The 21,692-nt window shown below is 41.6% G+C and overlaps 1 protein-coding gene across 1 annotated transcript in view; it reads right to left on the reverse strand.

The window, feature by feature from the left end:
* LDAH (lipid droplet associated hydrolase) overlaps positions 1-12,114 on the reverse strand; it is a 74,861-nt gene extending 62,747 nt beyond the window's left edge. The window contains exons 1-2 of the mRNA XM_028516300.2: positions 11,994-12,114; positions 6,843-6,998 (exon numbers count right to left, since the gene is read on the reverse strand). Of these exons, the coding sequence (XP_028372101.1) occupies positions 6,843-6,996 (154 nt within the window). The 5' untranslated portion in view covers positions 6,997-6,998; positions 11,994-12,114. The remainder of the gene's footprint in view (positions 1-6,842; positions 6,999-11,993) is intronic.
* Positions 12,115-21,692: the final 9,578 nt, after the last annotated feature.

Below are 21,692 nucleotides of genomic sequence, written 5' to 3' on the forward strand. Positions count from 1 at the left end.
GTCTTCACAGATACTAGTTCGTTTCCACCAGTATCTACTTCTCCAATCAATTTATCTGTTTTTTTTATCCTATTAGGTTTTCTTCTCTTTGCACTCACAGGGCATGGTTTTGCTGCACTGATTTCCTCTTTGTTGTCTGTATCTTTTAGCTTCTCAGATGTGTAGCGTGGCAAGGCGGATTAGGGCACAGACTCTCCAGCCAGACTGCCTGGGGTGGAGTCCTGGCTTTGCCACCTACTCTTTGACCTTTGGCAAGTTATTTCACCTCTCTGGGCCTTGGTTTCCTTGTCCATAAAATGAGGATAAAAATCACACTACCTCAGGAGAGAACTAAGCGAATTAATATACTCAAAGTACCTAAACTACGCCATACATAAGGCCGTGCAAATGTTAGCTGCTCATACTTGTTATCACTGTCTAGCCACAATGATGACATGACAGCCTTACTATTGGCTTACAGTGTGGCTTACACAGCCACATTGCTATTTTGCTTCTCTTGCACTCTGACCTAATGACCCTAATTCCAAATACTTTTTTGGGGTGGTGCAGGTGTCGTCTTGTTAAATAGGTGAAAGCTTCCTCAGATGCAATCTCATGCTCTTTGCTCAGCAGCCTGGCCACCTGCAGCTGGAGGAGGAGGAGAGGAGGAGGGTGAGCCGGGATGGGGGCTGTTCCATCCCTGGTGGGTGTGGACGCCACTGTTTCATTGTTTCCAGTTTTATATTTACATCTTTGGTAAGTGTGGGATATTTTTTAGTGTAAATTACGAAGTAGCAATCCAACTTCTTTCCAAGCAATTAGCCAAGTGTCCCAAGTCCGTCATTATGTAATCCACTCTTTCTGCATTAATTTAAAATGTCTTCTGATCCAATACTGAATTCTTACATTAGCTTGCTAATTCTGATTCCAACTAATTCCACTTATTTTTTTCCTTTTCTCCTCTGCCAGCACCATACTGTCTCAATTACTACACTGTGTTTTTAACTGGTTGGGCAAATCACTTCTCTTTATTTATTTTTTCCTAAATAGTCCAGGCTGGTCTCATAAACTTTGGAATGATTTTCACCAGTTTCAATTTTTAAAAATCTCTTTGGAATTCAGATGGAAATTTCACCTCAATTTACATTACTTTAGAAAGACTTGGTATTTTTTTTACATGATTGAGTATAACCTCAGAATGTGTTATGCTTCATATTCAAATGTTTTATGTTTCTCAATAAAGTTCTATAGTTTTCTTCAGAGGGCCAGAAAGTAGTAACAGTCAATATTTCTAAGTGCTTATAACTTACCACAGGCAGTATGTAAATGTTTTACATATATTAACTCTTATCTCCACGTGAGGTGGTACTATTATTAGTCCCATTTTATGGATGAAGAAACTGAAATATAGAGAGGTTGAGCACCTTGTCCAAGGTCATGCAGATAATATGTGCTCAATCCATATTTGATTACTGAAAGAATATGTAAAAGAAAGCATTAACACTGAATCTAGAAAAGAACATAAATCACCTGGTCTAGGATCTTCTGCGTGGCCTGTGTTAGCTAATCTCACAGCAGCCCTGCGAGGTAGCCACCCTGTCATCAGGGATAATAAACACACAGCCCTTGCTCAGTACTGGGCACACAGTGGGTGCTGAATAAGTGGCAGCTATTATCACTATAATTATTACATTTAAGAAATGTATTGAATACATTTGACATGTAACGTTCTGTAAGTTTAACGTACACAGCATGTTAGAAGTGGTCTAACCTCGAGGGGAATCCAAGGATGACAACTACATAATGTAGATGCAATAGGTACAATGACGGGATATATAAAACCAGTGAGTGCTAGATGATGAAGCTGCTATAAAACATTTTTTTTCTCCTTTCATCTGGGTGAAAAAGAAAGAAAATTGTCTCCTTCACGGCAGCATGGACAGACTTGGAGAGCATTACGCTAAGTGAAATAAGCCAGTCAGAAAAAGACAAATACCATAGGATTTCACTTATATGTGGAACCTAATGAGCAAACCAAACTAACAAGCAAAATGGGGACAGACTCATAGATGGAGAGCAGGCTGACAGCTGAGGGTGGGGGGAGGTGAGGGGGATGGAGGGACTGAGCAGAAAGGAAAAAGGACTCATGGGCATGGACAATAGTGTGGTGATTGCAGGGGGAGGGGATATAAGGGGACAAGGGGACTAAATGGTAACAGAAAAAAATACAATAAAGATTAAATTAAAAAAAAAGCCCGAGTTCTTTCCCTTAATAACTACAAGATCTTAAGCAAATCCTTTAAACTTTCTGATTCACTACTTTATCATCATCAAGCAAATGATAGTGCCGACTACTCCACGTTCATTTATTCTAGTCAGTACTACAGCTTCTTTTACACGTTCTTTTAGCTAGCAATTATTTACTGACCACTTACTATGTGGACATCACTGTGTTAAGCACAAGACAGAGAAGGGCCTCTTTGTAATTTATATTCTAGTGGGAGAATATATAACTAAATAAGTAAATAAGATAATTCAAGAATGTAATGACTCTATGAAGGAAATAGAGAAGGGAAGAGATTAGGGTAGCCTGAGAAGAATGTTTCAGAAGCTGGCATTTAGCTAAGACCCAAAAGATGAGAAGAAGTCAATCCTGTAAGGATCTGAGAGGAAAGCAAAGTAGGACGGGAGAAGAACAGGTGCAAAGGTCCTTAACCAATAAAGAGCTTGGCTCTTGAAGGAACAGAGTCCACGTGGCCAGGAACATGAAGATCCCAGTTACAACAGAAGTGGGCAATGTAATGCAAAATGACTAACTGTCATTGCATACTTTATCACTTACGTGTTACGGCTTATGTTACACGTCATGAACCACGAACAAAACTTCTAGCTAGGAAACCACACAGAGGCTGCGGTGATCATCTCCAGATCTCAACTGTCAATCAACTCGTAACTGTTCCATGATGTAACCGTACACCTAATGCCCTCCCATTGACCTTGCAGGGGCCCAAAACTTCCACCTACCGAGTTAACGTGGCATAGCACCTGTACAGAAGGTTGTCACATGGGCAGAATTTGGGCTTGTCCTTGGAGGCTTCTGCTCCATCTCCAGTCAGTGTGCTCACAAGACAAGACATGTCACATGGTTCTACTACCCCCGCACGACCACCTGAAAATCGTAATGACCCAGCACGTTCTACAGTGAGCTCTCAAACCACCGTCCTCTGCTCATTTCACCACTTAAAGAAAGTCCAAGGATATCACTACTTTTCAGAAATTCTACAACCAAAGTTCAGTGGAAAAGATGAACCTAAATTAAAAGTTCTTCAATCTGTGGATTCCAGCATATCACTCCTCATTATCATTACTAATTTAAAAGTGATGAATTAATTTTGCTAGCTGTAAAAGCAAAGTGATTTAAAATGAAATGTTATGTCAGCCTACCAGAGATGGGTTAAACATGATGTCAATAGTGGTTTGACAACCCTTGAAATACTGCCATCCACAGTACAAATAGACTAGGCTGCAAAATTAAAAACAAAACAAAACACACACACACACACACACACAACAATCCTGGATCCCACAACCCAATGAGCAGCACCAGCCTGTAGCTCCCGTGAACGCCAAGGAAAAGGGCCAAGGGCAGCCGTGAGAATAGAAGGGCAAACGTAAAAGGACACTAGGACACTACACATGACCGGAAAATGTCACAGTGCTATCAAATAATGACAGTATAAAACAACGAGGGTTTTGAGCTTCCCTTTCTCCGCATCCTAAGCCTGGCTCTCCCCTCTCCGGCCCCTGCAGCGGGGACCTCACCACTCTCGAACACAGCACACACCTCAGTGAGAGCAAAGGCTCCTGGGATACCGCGCTCCTAGCACCTGGGAAAATTGCCGAGGGAGGAATGCCTGGGGTGGGGGCGGGGGGGGGGAGCAGAGTGAGCAGTCTGCTCCTCCTGCTCCTTCATCTCACCACAACAACCCCTCCTCCTCTAAGACTGAAGCCATCTACTGCCATCTAGCAACTTTTAGTCAGCCTCGTGTATTCCCTGAAAACCTTGACTCCTAGCAGGCAGTTTCACTTGCCATGCCAGCACTAAGGCAGTTTCAGAATCTGGGTGCACTGGCTGAGCCAACAGCTTTGTCCCATAATTCAAACAGCTCCACAAGCCACACCCGCAACCAGGGGTGTGCCTGCCACTCCCCCATCGGGCTGGTTCAACACAGATGGCCCCACCCCCGGGTTTCTGGTTCGGAGGGTCTGGGATGGGGCCCGACAACGGGCATGTCTAACACGTTTGCAGATGGTACTGCTGGTCCTGACACCAAGTCTGGGAACCACAGGCCTCGATCTTTTCATTACCCGGAAACGGTGGCCATTCAAAGTGTCCCAACTCAGACGGCTCTTCAGCCTGACCTTCTTCCCTCTTGGACCTCACCCCCGATACACCTGCTATTCAACCACGGTGCTGCTCAACATCTATCTGCTCGTTTGGTTGACAATTCCTTTCGTCCTGCATATCTGCTGTTCTCAGTGCCGACCACTTTCCTCAGAGCCCCACCCACCCTCTGCCATCCTGAATATCAGCGGACCACCTCAACGCTTGGTTAACAGAGGCCACAGAGAGGCTGGGAGGCAGGAACCGCTCCAAAGACTCCCTTCCCCTGCTCCACGTCAGCGAACAACGTCATCGCCTTCATTCTGGACTCAGGAGGAGATCCCTTCTCCAGTCCAGGGTGCTGTCTCCACTCATTTTCTCGCTCCCGTATTTGGCTGTGGCCTCCAAATCTCTGCTCCACCAGACAGCGCTCGTCATGCCTATGACGGCAAACTCTCCCTCGCTCATGGCAGAGCCCATGTATTTTCAGTTCCAACAGATGCCAACAGATCTGCTCCCCCCCCCCCGCCCAGAAGACTGTTACATCACGGCGGAAGACTGGATGTTTATTTCCAGAAGAGGCGGAACTGAGGAGAGAGGTGGGACTGCGGGAGCGGGACTCTCAGCCCGGCTGGGAACAGACGCACCAGGCTGCGAAGCATGAGGTTAAGTGTTGCCGAACACCGACACTCTCAACCTCCTGTCCCTGCTCAGCACACACGCCAGCTCACCGGCTCCCCCCACCCCTCAGCCAGGGTCCTGGAAGGTTTCTTCCTGGGGAAACCGAACAATCCAAGAAGCAGTTACAGATAGTGAAAGCTGGAAATTCTCCAATGAAATACTGGGTCCCTACATGTCACCCCAAGCAGAGGATGACGTAGGGTGACTACCAAAGTCACATGTCCTGCCCGGAAAGCCCATCGGACCAGGATGGCGGGTCACCCTGGGCACACCTGCTGACGAGCCCTGCCTTTAAACGCAGAGCTCCTTTCCATTTTTTGTGTCTTTCTCTTAAAAAGGAAAGGGCAGTCAAGGATCACTAAGCATCCAGAGAAAAACAAACACTAATGCAAACAGAAAAAGTAACACAGAAAAACTCTAACAAATGCAAGAAGCCAAGGAAAACCAGAAGGTACCCACAGAGCAGGAGACTATGAAAAAGAATGGAACTCTTAGAATGAAAGTATATGAATTTCTAAGGGGTCCACCAAAACCCAAATGTAATGTATGAGAAAAAAAATTCATATCCAGGTCTTTCACTGAAAAATCTCAGAATTTTAGAGCAAAGAAAAGATCCAAAATTTTTTTTGGATGGGGGAGCTTCACATACAAAAGATCAAAAATCAGAATGATATCAAGACTTCTCAAAAGCAGCCCTGAATCCTGGAAAGCAATAAAAATGCCCTTCAAGTTTTAAGAAACATTATCTCCAACCTAGAAGTGAAGACATTTTCTGACATGCTAGATCTTTAAAAGATTACTTCCTATGCACCTCTTCTCAGGAAGCTACTGGGGATGTGCTCCACCCAAAATAAGAGAATAAACCAAGACAGAAAATATAGGACCCAGGAAACAGGGAGTCCAGCCCAGAGGAAAGTGGGAGAAATCCCCAGTGTCCTGTGCGGCAGCCGGGGAGAGCCAGCGGTCCAGGCGGGGGCCAAAGACCAGAGAGTTCTAGGAGACAGCGCACCAGGAAAAAGCAAAACTGACAGATTATTCAAGGGCATGGAAAATATTTCTTTTTCACTTCTAGAGAATAGTTTTAGGATAAATTAGTGATAAAAAAAACATAGGCAACTAAAAAAATGAAAGAGACAATCATTAACGCAGAGAAAACAAAAATTTACAAGGAAAGAATGTAACCATCATAGCCCACACACAGACTTAGCTATATGAGTGATACAATCTAATGTAATAAAATATAATATGCTGTAATACATATTTACAGTTCCACTTTTAATCTTTAAGGCTGATATACACATTCAACTTACTTACAACTCAGAAAGTGCTATGAACACCCACAGTCAAGCATCTACCCCTAACATTCTGTTAACCATGATCCAGTGCAAGTCACAAACGACCCAGCGGCCAAGTCCCAGAATAAGTCAACATGCTGCTTATGATCATCTTGAAATGAGACAAAGAAGTTATTTAGAAGACTTTGAAAAAATATTTGACAAAGTTCTAATTATTCTAAAAATTATAAAAATTTAAAAAATTACAAAATTATATGTATGGTATACTTATAATTGATATATATGTATACACATACATACATATATATATTAAATAATATAATATATACAAATGCATAGGGAAAAAAAAAGCCCAGCCACCCAACTACTAAGGGTGGTTGTTATCAATGGTTTGAGTGATTTTTTTCCTTCCATAAGGCTTTTCACATTTACCAAGTTCTCTTTGAAATCAGAAATAGTTGTAAGTACCTACATAATCTCCCCATCCAGACTTCTACACTTACCAGTGATAATGAAAATAAGCAGCTTAGGCCTGGTGGCACTTGGGTCCTTAAAGAGGTCAGTCCAGGGCCCACATTTTAGAACCTGGGTTTCAACTCCACCACATAAAATGAATTCCTCATGCACGGGAACTTCTTCCTTGACTTCTGACTCCATTTCTAAATAAGGGAAGAGAAATAGTATCAGGAGTCACTAAAACATAAAACCTTGAGCCAAGGACAACAGTCAAGAGTAAACATGGCAAATTTCAACATAGTCGGAAGGGATGCCCTGAGGAGATGAGGGAGACAGGTGACCATCAGCTCCTGTGCATTACAGGGTTGCGAACCCACCGCCACTGAAACAAACCACAGACTGGGAAGAACTGGTCCTGGTGGCTTGGTGAAATAAGACCACAGCGGAGGAGGACCCACACCGGAGTGAGATCATATGGTATTTCTCTTTCTCTGAGTGGCTTCCTTCACTTAGCACAATGTCCTCCAGGCCCACCCACACTGTTGCAAAGGGTAGGAGCTCCTTCTTTTTAACGACGGAATAGTATTCCTTTGTGTAAATGTACCACAGCTTTTTTATCCGCTCAGTTACTAATGGACTTCGGCTGCTTCCAAATCTTGGCTATTGTATTCAGCAAATAGTGCTGCTATGAACGCAGGGGTGCACGTGTTCTTTCAAATTAGTCATTTCTTCACAGAAACGACCAGAAGTGGAATTGCTGGGTCAGAAGACAGGTCCATTTTTAGAAAATGAGCTTAGGGCCCTTGCTGTCCTGCTGGAGGCCGACACCCGCGTCCAGCGTCCCTCGGAATCCGCCTGGCCTCAGCCTGCCGCTGCATCTCTGGCCTCTCCCATGCAGCCACTCTGCCCTGGGAGCCCACCCGGAACGAGACCCCGAGCATGTGGCAGTGGAGCTGGCTGGAAGGGTGTGTGTGACCCCCAATCCCGCTGGCCCGCTGACTTGGGGTGCCGACCTGCAGCTCTGCCGGATTTGGAACCTGCTCCTTCTTCCGGCTTTTGCAATCCATTCTGCTTCTTGAAAATAGCATTCTTCCTCCTCAACCCCTGAAGCCCCACTTTGAGGAAGTGGGATTTACCACCAACAAAACAGTGAAAACCAGCATTCATTCAGAGCTAACTTTTTGCCAAGTGCTTAACATTTTGGACATATTTAATCCTCACTACCATTTTATGTCGGTGGTGCTTTCATTTTCCCCATTTTCCAGATGGAAGACCTCAGCCTGAAGAGTTCAAGCAACTTGTGCTGGGTGATTCTGGCACATATTGTTCGTTTTCCACATCCACTACTAACCATAAATCTCCACTCTCACGTTCTTTCCCTTCTCTGAAAACTGAGACCTTCTGGGAACCCACTAGCACCCTGTGTAGTTCACAGGTAAGTATATCCCAGCGTGGAAGCTGTTAGGACCCCCGGGGCAACAGCAACCAGTGAGGGCGGGACACAGCGCATAAATGGCTATTTTCCATCTGTAAGCTGGGCAATTCTGGAAGGCAACCTCTAGCCTTTCAAGTGTCCCAGAGGAATCAAGCCACTCTTGTTGCAGCAATGACCTTGATCCTACACCCAGAACGCGGCAGAAAAGGGGACGTGAGGAAAACAGCACCACCAACAAAGACTGATAAAGAGCATCTATGGGAACACTTTTAGAACGCATTATTCTTTTTTTTTTTAAATGGATCTGCCTTTTTTTTTAAAGATTTTATTTATTTATTTTTAGAGAGGGAAGGGAGGGAGATAGAGAGAGAGAGAGAGAGAAACTTCAATGTGCGGTTGCTGGGGGTCATGGCCTGCAACCCAGGCATGTACCCTGGCTGGGAATCGAACCTGGGACACTTTGGTTCCCAGCCCGAGCTCAATCCACTGAGCTACGCCAGCCAGGGCAGAACGCATTATTCTTAATGATGAAATATTGAGTGACCTCCCAATACATTTGGGGAAGAGGCAGGCCGTCCACCTGCACCCTTCCTAGTCAGCATTATACTGGAAGTCCCAGCTGCTGGAATAAGGCATCACAAGTAAGGAAAATCATAAAGATGAAGCAGGAAGAACTATAACTGCCTCCATCTGTAGGCAAATGTTCATGCAGAAAATTCTAAGAAATCTACAAAACATATAGTATAACTAGTTTATCCAGGCTGTGGGATAAAAAGTTAATACAAACAATCTTACCTTTATATAATAGCAGCAAACAATGGGAAGATTAAAACAGAAAAATACATTTATAATAGGCCCAGGCCCATACATATTTAGGAATAGATTTATCAAAAGCTATGTAACATTCTTCGCTAAGAATTACAGAACACTGATGACAGAAATGAAGAAGACATGAATGATGAGTGAGCTATACCACGTTTACGGATTGGAAGACTCAATACCATTGCAGGGCTCACTCTCCAAAGTGGATGTACAGATTCAGTGCAACATGGATAAGAGGTCTGGAAGGACTTTTTATATGAATAGAGAAGCTGGTTACATGTGGCTGTGAAAATCAGCTAGAATAGTGAGAGCAATTTTTAAAAATAAAAAACTCAGCTGATGAGCGCTATGTGACCTCAAGATTTACCATGAAACCAAGGTAGCCATATGTCTGTCATTTCACAGCATGGCGCTGGTGAAATGACAGACATAAAGATCAAAGAAAGGGAAAAGATAGTTCAAAAATAGATACACACATGTATTGGACACATGCATATCCATATATATTTTATATATACATGCCAATTTACTTTGGATGGATGTTAAATGCAATCTGTTACCTGAAAAACTTCATATTATATGAAAGTAATGAACAATAATCCCTATTTCATACCATGCAGAAAAATTAACCCAAATCTATCACAGATATGAATGCAGAAGACAAAACTACAACATTTTTATGGCTAAATATGTGAGGAAATACTCGTAACTTTAGATTAGGCAAAAGGTTTTTAGATAGGACAGAGACTCACAAAAATAACAAGTAAAACTGACATTGGACTTCAAAACTGAAAACATTTGCTCTGCAAACAAACAGAACATCTAGGACACTGGAAAGGAGAACATGTTACATCAGAAAATACATAATCATAAGAAAAGGTTATATATGGAACAGATAAAGAATTCTTAGAATGAAATAAAATAAAGCAGCCTAAAAATCAGGGAAAGCTTTGAATATGTACTTGAAAGAGGAGACATACATATCACTAATAAGCAGCTAAGAAGATGCTTAACACCATGAATCACCAGGGAAATACAAATAAAAATAACAAAAAATACCATTATAAAACCATTACAATAGCTAAAGTTAAAAAACAATGCCACAAGACACAAGCCAAGGATCCAAGATGGTGACGGAGTAAGAGGATGTTACACTTACTTCCTCCCAGGACCAAACTGGAATTACCGCTAACTACAGAGCAATCTTCCTGGAAAACCAACTGAAGACTAACTGAACAGAAGTCTCCTAACCAAGGATTTATAGAAGAAGCTACATCGAGACTGGTAGGAAGGACAGAGAGACATGAAAAGGGCGGGCCCTGCTCCCATGGGTGGTGGCTGAGATTCTGAAAGAATATTAGCAGCTGCATTTCCTGTCCAGATACCAACGGCGTAGTTCAGAGAACTAGAACAAACATTCCAAAAATGTATATGGAATGTGATAGAGCCAGCATTTGAACCCGGGTGTCATGTTCTTTGTTTAAGAAAATTTCATTTAAATGGATCAATGAGATATAATATGCTAGAGTTTTAAATGGTTATTTTTCATTGTTTGCGTGCGTTGTCTCTACCTCTCCTCACCTCCATGCACATCTAAACCTATGTTATTAACTCAGTACAGTCTTCCATAATTTTCTATAGTCACATATACATAAGCACGTATATACATCTTAATAAATGAGTTGTCAGTGTTTGAGAAATAGGAGCATATTATACACACATCTGTGCATTTGTTTCTATACTTAATAATACATGAAAATCCTGCCAAGACAAATCTTGTAACTCTAAGTCACCATTTTGAATGGTTGTATAATGTGGGCACACCATAATTCGTATGGCCATCTCCCTGTGTGTTGACAGGGACTGTTCCTGGCATACTCTTGAATCCCCATGTTCTTTCATATATCCACATATAACACTTTTTATTTCTAAAGGCCAGATTCCCAGGTGTGGAATTACGGGGTTGAATTTTAACAGGCATTGCCAGATTGCTTTGCACACTCTAAGAATCACATTTCCTCTAGGAATCTAGCAAGCTATCTAGCAATCTAGCAAGATTGTATCTTTCCCTACAATCCTACCATCAATAAGTAGTACCATTATTTTTAATTCTTGTAGTGTTAGGGTATGAACTCTCATTCTTTAATTTGCATTTCTCTGACTACCAGTCTATTTGAACACCTTTACATGTTTGCTAGCCTTTGGGCTTTCTTTTCTGTGAATTATTAATTCGTATCCTTTGTCTGGGTTCCAAGTGGGTTATTTATATTCATCTTATGGGTGTGCAAGAGGTCTTTGTATACTGCTTATAGTCACCATATTCTGGGCTCCTATTTTTTCTTTATTTATATCGAATTTATTGGGGTGACATTGGTTAATAATTACACACGTTTCAAGTGTACAATTCTCTAACACATCATCTGTACACTGTATTGTTTGTTCAACACCCAAAGTCAAGTTTCTTTCCATCACCATTATCCCCCTTTGCCCTCCTCTACTCTATCCCCCTCCCCCCGCCCCCCCCCCGCCCGCCGCTTCCTACTGGTAACCACCATGCAGTTGTTTGAGTTTTTTTTCTTAGTCCCTTCCCTCTGACAGCTGTCAGTCAGTTCTCTATTCGATTTTCTATCTATGAATCTGTTCCTATTTTGTCTTAGTTTATTTTGCTCGTTGGATTCCGCATATCTGTGAACTCATATATATATATATATATATACAGTATTTGTCTTTCGCTAGAGGAGCGATTGCTGGGCCGGCAGCCCCAGGGCCACCCGGACAAAGTGGCTCCGGACCCCGGAGCGGTCGCAGCACTGCGGCTCCGTTACTTTCGCCCCTGCGGGCCGTCCGCCCGAGGGCAGCGGGGGCTCCGCGCGCAGCCAGAGAAAGCAAGGGCTCCGGCTCCCGCACGCCCGCCCGGCCGTCCTCCCCCTTGCAGACTCACCCCGAGAGCGGCAGGCAGAAGCTCGCTTGCTCGTCTAGAAGGCAGCGGGCTCTACCTTGACCGCCCTGCCGAGGTGACGTCGGGTCCGGAAGTCCCGGGCCCTCTGACGTCACAGCCCCGCGACGCGAACCCCGACGGGGAGCCGGCGCCTCCGGACGCGCGACTTGCGGCGGGGTGGGTGGTCCGTGACCCCGGCTTGATGCCCGTGGTCCAAGTACAGCGAGATCCCTGGGAGGGTGTCGCGCTGCTGGAACTTTCCCCTTGCATTTGAACGTCATCCCTCTCTGATTTCAGTCTTCCGTGATATACTTCCGGATTCCCCTCCCGTTTTTTCCATTTCTTCTCTTTTTCTTCTGCCCCCTCCTTTACTGGTTGCATCTCTTCCCTTCCTCGCAAACACAGGGAAGGTGATTGATTCTCAGTTGACTTCCTTAGCATTAATATAGCCAGCCTATGCCACTTCACACTTCAGCAAAATGCGGAAGATGCCTATTCCGAGGTCGTTGGAACGTGCCACACCCAGACTCCATAAAGATGCAGGTCATTTTCGTCTTGTGAACTGTGGCATCCGTGTATGTCTGTACAAAAATGCGGTGGTGAGTGTGATGTAGTTTTATAGCTAGGGGGAAAAGTAGCAAGTATAGGCCAGCAAGTCATCAGTGACTGTCGCCTGCACGCAGGAAGAAAGACTTGTTCCTTTTGTATTCAGCATCTCAGTGATACGAACCACCATCCAACCCGTTTTTGGAAGTAGACTGGTGCCCCTCTTCATAACCTCTCCCCCTTTTCAGTTTTACTTTCTAAATAGGAAAGATAACACAATGAGTTTAGAAAAAGCTACTCACTGTCCTAAGAACCTTTCATGAATTAACTCAATTTTAGTCCTCACAGAGGCCCATTGATGTCAAAATTAATATGTGACCATAGAGTCTGAAAACATAGACAAATACACAAAGTAAATGAGTGATTACATTGCATGGTATGTTTGTTCAAGGTGCTGTGCCTCGTTACTAATGCACAGTTCAGTGTGCGTGAAAATTGGGGTGAGTGTTATTCTCAAGTACAGCATTTCTTTCAATCCTTGCATATGCATTTGTGATGTGTTCTCTCAAGTGATTTATGTCTCTGATTTCATTACATAAGCCAGTGCCTGAAAAAGTAACCCAGGGGGTTCAACCTTAGGGAGTTCAGCCTAGCTGGAAGAATGTAGCTTATAGTCTTTCACGGTTGTAGCCCAGCTGGTTGCTTGGGGCTGCAGGCCTCCAAGTTTCACTGAGGCTGGAGAATCCACTGCTAAGCTCAACCATGTAATTGGTGTCCAACACTGTTTCTCAATGGCTGTTGGTCAGAGGCTGACCTATTTCTGGGGCATCTGGGGACTCATTATAAAAGCCTTTAGGGGCTGACTCAGCATTTCATTTATCTAACAATGTCCATAGAAAGATGCAATGTGGGTTTTCTGATTATTTAGCTTCATCACTGGGTGGCAAGACAATGTATGGAAAGAAAGCTTCAAAATATAAGTAGAGGTTTGTGTAGAATAGGCTCATTATGGAACTCTAAGGTGTGTAGATGACCAGAAGGAGAGAGAGTTTTGTAACAGGTAATATTTAGACATTTACTATGTGCCAAGTTTTGTGCTAAATGTTTAACATAGGCCTAGAAGGGGAGGAGAAGTTTGAGGACAGAGTTCAGGATGATAGTCTCAGATAAAATGGTCCCCTTTTTGCTCAGTTCATAAGGATCCATGTTGAGTCCTAGGAAGCAGAAAGAAGTCATTTTCTCACAAATCTATGAAAGATTTTGGGGTGCTAAGGCAGTGCTCCTTAGGAACCACTGCAATGGAGTATAGTACCAAGGAAATCTGCCTCTTGTTGAGCAGAGAAGCCTCAAGCAGAGTGCCGTGGGTGTGAGATGATTTCAGGGGACTGTTCAGCAGATGTAGCGCATGTAGGGAGGAAGTCACAGTGGAGGTAGTAGTGTCAGAGCCTTCTACCACTTCATGGGCAACACTGTGGAGGAGGAAGAGGAGAAAAATGCTTGCATTTCTGACATGGCCCAGATAACTCTGCAGGGACTATTGAAGACAATTCTTAGAAACTGTCGTAATGGTTGGGGGCCATTTAATGGAGGTAAGAGAGTAGTTGGGGCCACTTTGCAGAAGAGGTGGAAGGCCCGCAGTAGCAGTGAGAGTGACGCAGAGAGTTGGGGAAAGCTCAGACGTTTATGGTACGAAGGAATGTCTCTGGTGGAAGTTATGAGAATGTCAGAAGGACCTGCACTCAGCAGTAAAATACGCTCCCGCCTTCCTTACCGTTCCATTCCAGAGAAAGTTCAAATGATTGTTTTGGACATCCTTGGAATCAGGATATGTAAATTGAAGATTATATAAAAAGCAACAAGAGGAAAAAAGAAAAAAGAACAGAAAATAAGAAAAAAAGAATATTTTTAAGACTCTCAAGGTCATTCACCATATATAACGTAACTGTATTTTCAAATGTTTTGTTTTAATCTGTCAATATAATCCATTATTCCCCCTCACTGAAACCATACCATGACAGAAGCTTTTTGTGTCAGGGCAAGGTACAGATAAGAAAAATATGGGAGGTGTTGTTCAACTGTCTCTATAAATTAAAAACAAAATAGAGATTGGTAGTAGGTACAGATGAATATTCCTTTAGAGGACAGTACGTTCCCATTTTTTGGATTCCTTAGAAACTGCTCTGTTCAACAAGGTTTTGGTGAGCTATTGATACTGCTACAGTACTTTTACACATCATTCCTTATTTTTTTTAGTAGAGTCTTTATATTCCCCCGTAAAATAAGAATGGAATTTTTCACAAATCAAAGTATCTTTTCATATCCTCGACCTATCCAACTCTTATAGACTGAATAATGGCCCCCTGTGTCTGAATCCCTGGAACCTGTGAATATGTTACATTACATGACAAAAAGGACATCGCAGATATGATTATGGTGTGGTAAGGATCTTAAGTTGGGAAGATTATCTTTGACTATTCAGGTGGGCCCAATGCAATCACAAGGGTCCACATAAGAGGAAAGCAGGAGGCCAGAGTAGGAGACCATAAAGTGACAATAGAAGTGGAGGGAGAGAAAAAAATATGCCAGTGGGAGCAACAGTCACAGAGAGAGAGAGGGAGAGAGAGAGAGAGAGAGAGAGAGAGAGAGAGAGAGAGAGAGACAGGCTATGGTGTGCTTTGAAGTGGGAGGAAGGGGCTACAAACCAAGGAATGCAGGCAGCCAGCCAGCTGATTGCTGGAAAAAGGAAGGAAATGGATTCTTGCCTAGATCTTCCAGAAGGAACACAGGCCTGCCACCATAGCTTTAGCTCAGTGAAGTTGATTTTGAAGTTCTGACCTCCAGAAAATTTAAGATAATAAATTTGTGTTGTTTTTAAATCACTAAATTTGCGGTGATTTATTGTAGCAGCAATAGGCAACTAATATACCAACTAAAGAGAAGCTTTGGCCATTTCTGTTTTGCAGCAAGTGAAGAATGGTAGCTAGAAGTTTAACCTCTTTTTATTTTCTATGCTCTGGAACAAATAAGTAGTATTGGAACTATCAATAATTTATATTTTCCTAAAAATCATTCTCTTAATTCAGGTTGTCAAATTTATTTGCTTTGAGTTGAGTAAAGTAGTTGCTTATGAATCTTTCAGTTTTCTCTGTATTTGTGGTTATTCCATTCTTTCCAACTTTGTACTTTTGTGGGATCTCACACTTCCCCCACTTCAGCAGATGACACAAAGGTTTACGTTTATATATTTTAAGGCTTTTTTTTTTTTTGCAAGTAGCATCCTTGGATTTACATAGTGGTTTTACATGTTTTTCTTTTTCAATTCATTATTGAATGCTTCTTAAGTTATGATTCTTCCCTATAGATTAAGAGTTGTGCCTTTGATTTAGCAATCAATTATTTTAACATGGAGTCTTACAGAACACTACATATTGATAGATCTAAGCAAAAACATAAGATGCCAAAAGTACTTGAAAAGAGTATTTTTGGTTTAGTACCCTTTGCCTTACATTGTCATTATTTTATGTGGCAGAGCTGGCATTATGTGACAACTTGGTTAATTGCCTGATTTTTGTTCTTACAGACCCCCCTTCTCTGTATGTTAGAACAAGCCTGAGTTTCAGTATGCTAATCTCCGAGTAGTCAAATGTGCCTAGGGAAGAAAAATAATCTGCAGGGAATCTACAACTACAGACCATATGAGTTGCATTATTAGTACTTTCCATGTAATAATTCTACACACTGTTATCATTAGCAACACTATTTCAATCACGAATATCACCAAGTTCAGAAGAAATCATTTCTGAATTGTCTCTATTAGACCATGATCAAGAGGGAAAAATACAAGACGGAGTTTTCCTTTAGTGTTGTATCTGACATTTTTAAATAGACTCATTTTCTGCGGTTTCATGTAACCTATTACATTTGTCACTGGATGGAAAGGAGGCCTGTCTCTCATTAGCACTTCCGCTAGCACTTGAGAAAAATATCCTGGAAGAAAAAAAGATTCAATTTTCTCCCCCTGCTTTGGAGGCATTTGATTTTTTTTTGTTTTTTGAGAATTTCAGGGAATATCATCTCTAATTTTAGTTGAATACCCCTTACCATATGATGTTATGTGATATAACTAACATACTATCTGCCTAGAAATATGTTTCTCTTTGATCCCAAAAATGGCTTTTGATTAAAAAATTGGCTCTCCATTATGCTCAGAGTGAGATAGCACTTAAGTGGTGCTTGGGGGGGGTACTGATCTCTAAAAGACAGAACAAAAGAATGGATCGGAATGAAATCTGTTACTTTTTTTTATCCATCTCTTCATGTTTTCCCTCCTTTATGTGTATCTGAGCCCCAAGATTCCCTGACAACGTCCACAAATTTGGAATGTGTTTATGCTGGACTTGGCATGTATGTGTGTGTGTGTGTGTGTGTGTGTGTGTGTGTGTGTTTGGTCTTTGCAAGGAAGCTTGGGAAATATTTTTAGCCCAGTTATTTGCCTCGCTCTTCCTTCCTACTTCCCCCATCACCAGAGATGTCCTTAGCATCTGTTAGAGACCCTCAGTTGGGCTGAGCCATTGAGGACGACACAGCACTCCCTTGCACCACTCACGGATGGACATTTCCCGGTGTAGGTGCTGAATGATCTTTCAGTTGGGAAAATCAGACTGTCACTCCCATGTGTAAAATTGTTCATGGGCTCTATGTTACAATCCATGCTTCTCTGTTTGGCATACAAGGTCTTCATAATCACACCCTAATCTTCCATGTTGCCCTCATCTCCCCTCTCCAGGAGTCTAAAATGATCTAGAGATTCCCTACACATTCTATTCTGATCCCTCTGTCTTTACACATCCCGTGTGTGTGGCCTGGGATGTTCTTCAGCAACTGGGGAGGCAAATTAATTCCTTTTTTTTCTTTTATCTCAAATGTTAAACCTTTTCAGCAAAGCCTTTCTTGCCTGCCTTAGAGGTTGGCGCTGTGAGGCTGCCTTAACAGCTTGGGCTATGAACCTTTGAACTTCTTTTCCTCGAAAGATAGAGGTTTATTTATCATGTTTAACCTGCCTATATTTGAATTTCTCTTACATGCACCAACTTCAGTCCTAACACATCTACATAATGCAATATAATATGTAATATATAATATATAATAGATCTCTTTCCCATTGTTTTATTTCCAAGTAGGAGAGCAGGGGTTGCTTGTGTTTTAATATAATATAAGCATCAGACTGAGTCCTGCCAGGCATGACTCTTAAATTGATGATGGGGGTGAAGTTAAGGGTACAGTCTTCCTGAAAGGTTATTCTTGATGTTTCCCACATAGATAAGAGGCAAAAATAAGCCAGAACAACTGTAAGGGGCGATTCAGTTGATAAAAGAAATAACTGGGCCTTTCTTATTCCTCGTGAGCCTCACTCAGCCTGAACTATGAGGAGTCTATGTTTCCATAAGGACACTTTCAGGTAAGGAGTGTTCAAGGTGGCCTTTTTATTCCAGGATGCATACAGATGGGACCTAAACTGAGTGGGACATTGTAGATCACCAAGTGAGAATATGTCATAGCTTGTAAGTCAATTTATTGTTCTCTCTATGGATTTTAAGTGTTTCCGCTGCATCTAAGTATTATTCAGGAGAGCAAAAGCAACAGCCTGTGTCTGTCTTGGGCCTGAAGGTATGCACAGTCCTTCTGAAGTCAGCATGAGGATAACTACAAGAATCAGCCAAGGACCACAAGAATAAGGGAGGATTCAGGAGGAAAGAGTGAGTCAGAGGCCAGCCACTCCTTGGGCCAAGAGGGCCTGCTCCCAAAACAAGAGTCTCCAAGAAGGAGGATCGAATTTTTCTGCAATTGTGAACACATATGATGTAGGCTGTAGACAGGCACATAGAGGGTGTTTAGTCCAACCCTCTCATTTTATAGACAATCAACTGAGACCCAAGGAGGCTACACAAACTCACCTGTGCCAGTGGCAGAGCTAATTCAATGCTCTTTCCACTAGGCAAGGGCAATACCATATTAGGGACAAATCAGTTTTCAATGAAGTAAAATACATTTAAAATGTGTGATTTTATAGAAGTGAAATCCACAGTATTTTTTAACATCAAATTTTCAAGGGCATTGTGAGCTATGGCATAAATAGTAAAATGTTGGGAAGAGGGCAGTTTTCATGACAATTTCACTTGTTTTTCAAGTTTCTGTGAATGAAACTCTAGTAAGTCAGTCCTTCTCACTCACCAGCTCTATATACCCACTGGTTTTCACCTGAAGGAAAGTAGCTTTTATTCTCCCTGCATATGTCTTCCTTTGATATGGCTCCTTACTTGCACTTAAGGCTTTGATGGGAAAATATCTTTACTACAGTAAGTGCTCAGCTCACAGGCATATGGATTTTCCATATCTGATTCTGCCTGGTGAGATGAAAGTGTGTTTTTATCACCATTGATTGCATGGAAGGGCCCAGTAGTCTTCAGTTAGTTCTGAATATATATATATATATTATATATATAATATATATATAATGTATATGTGTGTGTGTGTGAGTATATACACACACACACACACACATATACATACACACACATATGTATCCTTCATAAGTGTTTACCCAGTTCAAAGTGACAACTTGAACTTGAAAACTCTCATTCATTATGATTTCTGACCTATGCTGATATTGAATATTATATTCATTTCCAAAGTAATGCTTTTTTCTTTGCTTATTTGATGTTTTTTTGATGAGTGTATATGTCTTTATTTTTATTATTTTTTCATTACCATTTAGTCCCTTTTTACCCCTACCCTTGCAATCACCACACTGTTGTCCATGTCCATGAGTCCTTCTTCCTTTTTGCTCAGTCCCTCCACCCCCTGCACTCCCTTAGCTGTCATTTTTCTCTCTATCTATGAGTCCATGTCTATTTTGTTTATTAGTTCAGTTTTTTCAGTAGATTCCATATATAAGTGAAATCATATGGCATTTGTCTTTCTCTGACTGGCTTATTTCACTTAGCATAATATTCTGCGGGTCCATCCATACTGTTGCAAAGGGTAAAATTTTCTTTCTTTTTTTTTTTATAGCTGAGTAGTATTCCAATGTGTAAATGTCCCATAGTTGTTTTATCTGTTCATCTGCTGATGGGCACTCGGCTGCTTCCATATCTTGGCAACTGTAAATAAACTGCATTGAACATAGGAGTGCTTATGTTCTTTCGAATTAGTGTTTTGAGTTCCTTCATATATATGCCCTTTTCATGTCTCTGCCCTTCCTACTAGTGCCAATGTGGTCTCTTCTATAAATCCTTGATTATAAGGCTTCTTTCAGCTAGTCTTCATTTGGTTATTCAGGTCGATTGTTCTATATTTTAGCTGTAATCACTGTAGATTCTGGGAGGAAGTGAGCTTAAAATTCACTTACTCCACCACCACCTTGGATGCCTGGAAATGTTATTTTGGTAACTACTTTGAGTAAAGGAAGCATCATGCATAAAGCATCAAAGAGAAAGACAGAATCAGGTCAAGATCTTCCATGTCCTGGACCGTGGTGAAGCACAACTCAATCATCTGACTGTGTTGGGAAGTTTTTAGGGACCTGCAGCAGGAGTCTGGGTTGTGGTGTGCAAGGGCTTAGCGACAGTAAGACAGGTCCCAGAAGCAGGGGGCTGTATGTGTTTAAAACATAATAAGATAAAGATTGTTTAGCTGGATCCGTATTTTTAAAGGAAAGACCTAAAACAAAAGCAAGCTGGCTTTGAAAATATGGTGCTTGAATTATTTACATGATTAGCAATATTAAGATAATTCAAAATGTCCTCAAGATATAAACTGAGACAAAAGCATAATGTTCAGGATTAGAAATATTTAACAGAGAAGTGAAATGATATTAATAAGTTGGAAGTGATTAAGTTGTCTTATCAGTGCACAAGTGTATTCATTAGGAGATCATTAACTATTAGAAGGTACTAATACTGTTTGTGCTGTGATCTAGAATTGACAAGACTTAGTAGCATATATTCACTGTATATGTATTGTATACATGGCTGTTTTACAGCAAAAAAGTGCCAGGTTTCACTTAGTAGCATTTCCATTTATTAGCAATATCATAGAAAAAAGCAAGACTGAGATTTTTTAAATTTATATTTTATTGATTATGTTATTACAGTTGTCCCACTTCCTCCTCTTTATTCCTCTCCACCCTGCACACTATCTCCCAACGCATTCCCCAACTTTAGTTCATGTCCATGGGTCATTCATGTAAGTTCTTCGGCTTCTCCATTTCCTACACTATTCTTAACCTCCCCCTGTCTATTTTCTACCTGTCATTTATGCTACTAATTCCTTATAACGTTTCCCCTTCTCTCCCCCTCCCAGGCCCCCACTGGTAACCCTCCATGTGATCTCCATTTCTGTGGTTCTGCTCCTGTTCTAGTTGTTTGCTCAGTTTGTTTTTGGTTTTGTTTTTCAGGTTCATTTGTTGATAGTTGTGAGTTTGTTGTCATTTTACTGTTCATATTTTTATGTTCTTTTTCCTAGATAAGTCCCTTTAACATTTCATATAATAAGGGCTTGGTGATGATGAACTCCTTTAACTTGACCTTATCTGGGAAGCACTTTATCTGCCCTTCCATTCTAAATGATAGCTTTGCTGGATAGAATAATCTTGGATGTAGGCCCTTGCCTTTCATGACTTGGAATATTTCTTTCCAGCCCCTTCTTGCCTGTAAGGTCTCTTTTGAGAAATCAGCTGACAGTCTGATGGGAACTCATTTGTGGGTTAACTGTCTCCTTTTCTCTTGCTGCTTTTAAGATTCTCTCCTGAAGGAAGCAGTCAGATTGGTTCACCTTCCTTCCTGTACAGTATTTTCAAACTTTCCAGTCATTAAAAAGAAGAATATTTCTCTTGTCTGTACCATGGATTTTCCTCCAAGAAGTGGATATTTTGCTTTGGGCAATGAAATGAAAAGGGCAAGGCCCTGATGTATAGGTTGCACCATTACTCCGACTTCTGAAGAAATTATTTGAAGTTCATTTGAGTCACAGGAGAAGCCTGTCTAGATATATCTTCTCAGAAACTTTCCAGAACATGTTATATGTGGATAATGAGTTTTGAGCCAGCTGTGCATATTTAAGTTAATAGAAATATGTTTGTTTGTTTTTTTTTACAAC

Source organism: Phyllostomus discolor, chromosome 6, assembly GCF_004126475.2.
Source record: "Phyllostomus discolor isolate MPI-MPIP mPhyDis1 chromosome 6, mPhyDis1.pri.v3, whole genome shotgun sequence".
In the NCBI taxonomy this organism is placed as follows: Eukaryota; Metazoa; Chordata; class Mammalia; order Chiroptera; family Phyllostomidae; genus Phyllostomus; species Phyllostomus discolor.